Raw genomic sequence first — 4810 nt, forward strand, 5'->3', positions numbered from 1 at the left:
GCACCTTGGAGCAAATTTTTTAACCCGCAGGTACCGGCTCTGGGGCAGCCCAGCTGCAGCCTGCCCACACAGGGACCTGCCATCCGTAATGCTGTAACAAATGCACTCCAAATCCCGGTAGTTTTTGTAAAGGTTTATAGTCCTTTGCCATGATTGCATGATACATTTCTTCCCCTGTGACACAGCCCTCAGACCAGGATGCGCCGCTGGCAGCTCGCAGCAGCTGGGCTTTGCACTCCGATCTACACTAGCTGCAGAACATCAAATGCACTTTCAACATCTCCATTTAATATTTACATTCAAGCAATTAATAATTGGAAGCTTATAGTTTAGACATTTCTAATAGCAGCAATTTCTATAATAGCTCGTTTAGCTTTAGATAACGATTTTTTTTTTTTTTTGCACATAGAAACACCACATGTGTACAGTATCAAAAAATATATACGGGATGGTCCTGCGGGTCGTGGGGAGGGCAAGGGACCAAGACTAACAAATGCTCAATGGTTAAAAAGGAGAACAGAAAATAGTCGTTTGATATAGTTTATAAGGTGATCTAGGGACTCCATAAATCTAGGCTTTATATTTCATTATATAAATACCTACAAATAAATATATTAGCGTGGCCAGGGAGCGACCAGCTTTTCAGCTCAAACAATACATTTCAAGAACACCACGTACAAACGGGAGCAAGAATCACTTGACAAGTTAGCACTGTTAAAATATAATACTATAACTCTGAGTAACTGGCGGGTCCCATCCTTGTGTGTCCCATTGCCTGCGGGTCCTGCAGCAGCCCCCAGGCGCGGGGCGGGAGCAGCGGCGAGGTCACCCCACGTGGCAGGGATGGCCACCGTGCCTGGCCCTGTCCCGGCGTCCCCTGGCTGGGGACAGCGGGCTCGGCCACCGCGGGCAGGGGCACGTGGGCTCCGGGGAAGGGGCACCAGTACCTCGGGGGGAGGCCGTGGGGCCCGGCGGCCCCGGGATGGACGGGCAGCTCCCACGGGGAGCGGCTGCCACCCCACCTCACACCGTCACGTACTCCTTGAAGGTCACGGTCAGGCAGTTTGCGGTCACATCTGTGATAATTATATTCCCAAAGAAGGGCTTGAATTCCTGCAGGGACTCGGCCTCTTCCTCTTCCTCCTCCTCTGCGGCCTCCTGGGGCTGCGGAGGCTCCGGGGCCGGTTTCTCAGCCGGCGGCGGCGGCGGCAGCTCCGGCTTCACCTGCGCCAGGGCCGGCTCGCCCTCCGCCCGCGGCTTCACGCAGCGCAAGTCTATGGGCTCGTCCAGGTCCGAGTCGAGCAGGATGACCTCGGGCTGGGCGGGCGGCTCCGGGGGCGCCGGGGGGCTGAGGCAGGTGGGAGCACTGATGCTGCGGGAGGTCAGGCGCTTCTTGCCCGGCTCCCGCTCCGCGTGCGGCTCCGACAGGCAGCGCTTGCGGGAGCTGGCGCTCGACAGGTTCAGTCCCATGGAGGAAGGGCTGTGCTCGCACACGGGACTCAGCGACCAGGGCACAAGGTCCGGCTTGGTAGTGAGCTGCAAGGGCTGCTCCGCTGGAGGAAGGGGCAGCTCCTTGGCCAAGGGAGTCTTTTGGGGACCTTCCTCCAGTTCTGCAGGGGGCTGCCGGCTCTCGCCCTCTGCTTTACTCAGGGCGTTGCTGCCCACCACCCTCTCCTCCCCTGGCTTCCTCCAAGCCTCCACCTTCTCCTCCCCACCCTTCTTAGGAGTCCTCTCCTCCGCAGCCCGCTTCCGGGGAGGCTCCCCAGACTTGATCTTCACGGCCTGCATGCCGTTCTCCATGTACTTGCTCATCACAATCACAATGCGCCCATTCTTGTTTTTGTTCTTGACGATCTTCATCTTTCCCCCAAGGCCGTTGCTGGTCACCCTGTCCCGGGAGGGCGGCCCGGTACCACTGGACAGGTTCTTCTCAGCTCCATTTTTGCTCTCTGCTGTGAGGTTCTTGACTGGGCCCAGCAAGTTTTTGGCTGGGCCGTGAGCCCACTTGTCTGGGTGGGCGACCAGGGGGGTCTTGTTACTGTCCAAGCAGGCCTGGCCCTGCGGCTCTTTGCTGCTGGGCTGGTAATGGGGCTCGTACATCTTGGGGTCCGGCTGGTAGTGGTGGTGCTTCTTGCTGTTCAGCTGGTAGTAATACTTCCCTTTGCTGTGGGACTGGTGCTTCATGCTGCTCTCCTTGCCGTTGGGCTGGTACTGGTGGTGCTTCTTGCTGTTGAGTTCATACTGGTGCTGCTGGCTCTTGCCAGAGGAGCCGAGGTCCAGCTTGGGCCTGGTGTCCACGGCCGGGTCCTGCAGCCCCGTGAGGATGTTGGAGCGGCGGGCGAAGGAGGGAAGCTGCAAGGCAAAACCAAAAGCTGCGGTCAGGAGGGGCTGGAGAACCAGGTGCCAGAGCCCCGGCAGGTCCCTGCGGAGCTCCCGCCCCTCGGGCAGCTCCCCTTACAGGACGGGCCACCGCGTCCTCTAGCAGGCGGCCCCAGCCCACTCCAACTTAGAGGCTGTGCATTGCTCCAGATTAATGAAGCAATGAAAAGAAGAAAAGCCCCCTTCAATCAGCTGTCTGGGAACGGGGGCCGAGCGAGCCCGCTGCTGCCGAGCCCGCGAGCAGCCTGCTAATGCCAGCCGGGCACGGGCACGGCGGGTCTGCTCGGAGGGGAGGGGGGCTGGGGCACCCGCTGAGCTCAGCGCTGGGGCTCCCCGGGGCATTGCCAGGCGCCCGGGCTGCGCGCAGGCTCCCGGGCATGATGAAACCCGCTGCAAGCGGCGGCTCCCCGGGGACGGCCCGCGGCAAAGAGCGCGGGGGAGTGGGGCAGGGCGCCCGCGTTACCTGCACGACCAGCGGCTTTGGCTTGGGCCCCCGCTTGCGGTATCCCATCAGCTGCTCCTGCCGCTCCCTGCGGGAACACAGTGTCACGGTGAGGGCAGCACACGGAGCCCCGGCGCCGCCCCCCCGGCAGCGGCAGTGACCCCACGCGGGCGCAGGGAGGGGATCGGGGCCCGCAGGTGGCAGCGGGCCGGGGGCACGGGCATCCTGTGGAAGCAGCAGGCGCCTTTCCCCGCTGTTGCCTCCCCGCTGCGCGGAGGGGCTGAAGTTCACAGTTTGCGCCAAAACACTCCAGGAAATAAATGCGCGGAAAGAGAAAAAAAAAAAAAATTAAAAAGGCTTAAAAAAAAAAAAAAAAAAGCCGAAGCCCGTCCAAGCGCAGCAGCAGCAGCAGCAGCGCCGCCTCCTCGGCTCGCGGCATCGAATCCCGGCAAGAAGGAGCGCGAGGCGCGGCGTGGGGGGGCACGGCGCGGGGGGAACGCGGCGTGGGGGACCTTGACCCGGAGCTGTCGCCCGGTGGCCCCGCACCGCCCGCCCCGCCGGGGCCGCGCCCCCCAGCCCGGCCCAGCCCGGGGCCGGCCCCGCACCGCCCCCGCCGCGGCCCCCGGCCCCGTGACGCATCTGCAATTGCGGGAGCGGCGCGGAGCGGGGGTCCCGCCGCCCCTCCCGCATCCCCCGAGGCCGGCCGCTCACCTGTTCTGGAAGGCGATGAGCAGCCGGGGGTCCAGGATGTTCTCCTCCGGCTCCCACGTGTTATATCTGGGAGAGGGGAGGACAGCGGCCGTCACCGCGGGGCCCTGCCGGCGGGGCCGGGGTCCCGGGCACAGCCGCCCCGCAGCACCGGGCCCGATGGAAGCGGGGTGCGGGGCTGGGGTCCCGGGGAGGGGGATGGGCGGCGGGGAGGGGGGGGGCCGCGGGGACGGTACTGTTTATTTAGCGCAGTTATTATTCCGGAGGAATTCCAGGCATGTCATGATGAAATTTTCCAAATCCCCTTTCCCGGACCCGGGAAAGCGGCCGCGGGGCGGAGGAGGGACCCGGCCGCCGCGTCCCGGACCCCCCCGCGCCCCCCCGCCCGCACTGTCATGCAAACCCCGAACGCTCCGCAGCAGCCGCGCTCGCTCCGGCGCCGGTGCTGCCCCCGCCTCGCCAGCGGCTCTCGGGGCTGCGGGGCGACGCGGACGATTTTTGCGGTTATTCCCCCTTTTCCCCCCCTTCCTGCCCCCCCCTCCCCGCTCGGTTCTGCAATATGGAGCCCGACTCCCGAGGAGGGAAAGGGGGAAGGAGCCATTTTCTGGTGCACATCAGCCGCCGCCTGCTCGGCTCCCGCCGCCGTCACCGCCGGGCCCCGCCGCCGCCTCTCGCCGCCCGCTCGCCGCCCCGGCCGGGGCCCTTCCCGGAGCCCCATCCCCGGTCCCATCCCCGCCCGGTGCCGGTACTCACTTGGGCGACCATCCCCTCCATTTCACCAGGTACTCGACTCTGCCCTGAGCGGCGCGGGAGGCAAAGACACGGCGTCAGCGGGAACCGCCACCCCCGGCGCCCCCCGGCCCCCGCCGCCCCCCGCCGCCGCCCCCCGCACCTTTCGGATCCGCTTCTTCTCGATGCTCTCCACCGCGAAGACGTGCTCGCCCACCGCCGGCAGCTCCATCCCGCAGCCGGGAGGGGCCGGGCCGGGCCGCGCTGCAGCCGAGCTGCGCTCGGGCTCCGGCAGCTCCCGCCGCCGGCCCGACAGACACTGAGCGGCGGCACCGCAACCGTGCAAATCCCGGAGCGAGACGTCAGGGAGGCGGCGCCTCCCGGGCCCGGCTGCCCGTCAGCGGCGGGGCCGGGGGATTGGCGCAGCCCTGCCGGGGAGCGAGGCGGGGAGGGGGCGGGCGGGGGCCGGGCACGGCGGCGCGGCCAGGGGGGCGCGGGCAGCCCGGCTCCCGCCCCACGCGTGACTCAGCACGGCCCCACGGGGCTGCCGGG

General features: G+C 65.8%; 1 protein-coding gene across 1 annotated transcript; it reads right to left on the reverse strand.

The window, feature by feature from the left end:
• Window positions 1–268: 268 nt before the first annotated feature.
• On the reverse strand, window positions 269–4589 carry CBX4 (chromobox 4). The gene is made up of 5 exons (XM_066332260.1): window positions 4422–4589; window positions 4283–4326; window positions 3533–3598; window positions 2843–2909; window positions 269–2352 (listed from the first exon to the last, which is right to left on the reverse strand). The coding sequence occupies exons 1-5, from the start codon at window positions 4488–4490 to the stop codon at window positions 1024–1026; spliced, it is 1575 nt and encodes a 524-aa protein (XP_066188357.1). The 5' UTR covers window positions 4491–4589; the 3' UTR covers window positions 269–1023.
• Window positions 4590–4810: the final 221 nt, after the last annotated feature.

Source organism: Sylvia atricapilla, chromosome 18, assembly GCF_009819655.1.
Source record: "Sylvia atricapilla isolate bSylAtr1 chromosome 18, bSylAtr1.pri, whole genome shotgun sequence".
Taxonomy (NCBI): Eukaryota; Metazoa; Chordata; class Aves; order Passeriformes; family Sylviidae; genus Sylvia; species Sylvia atricapilla.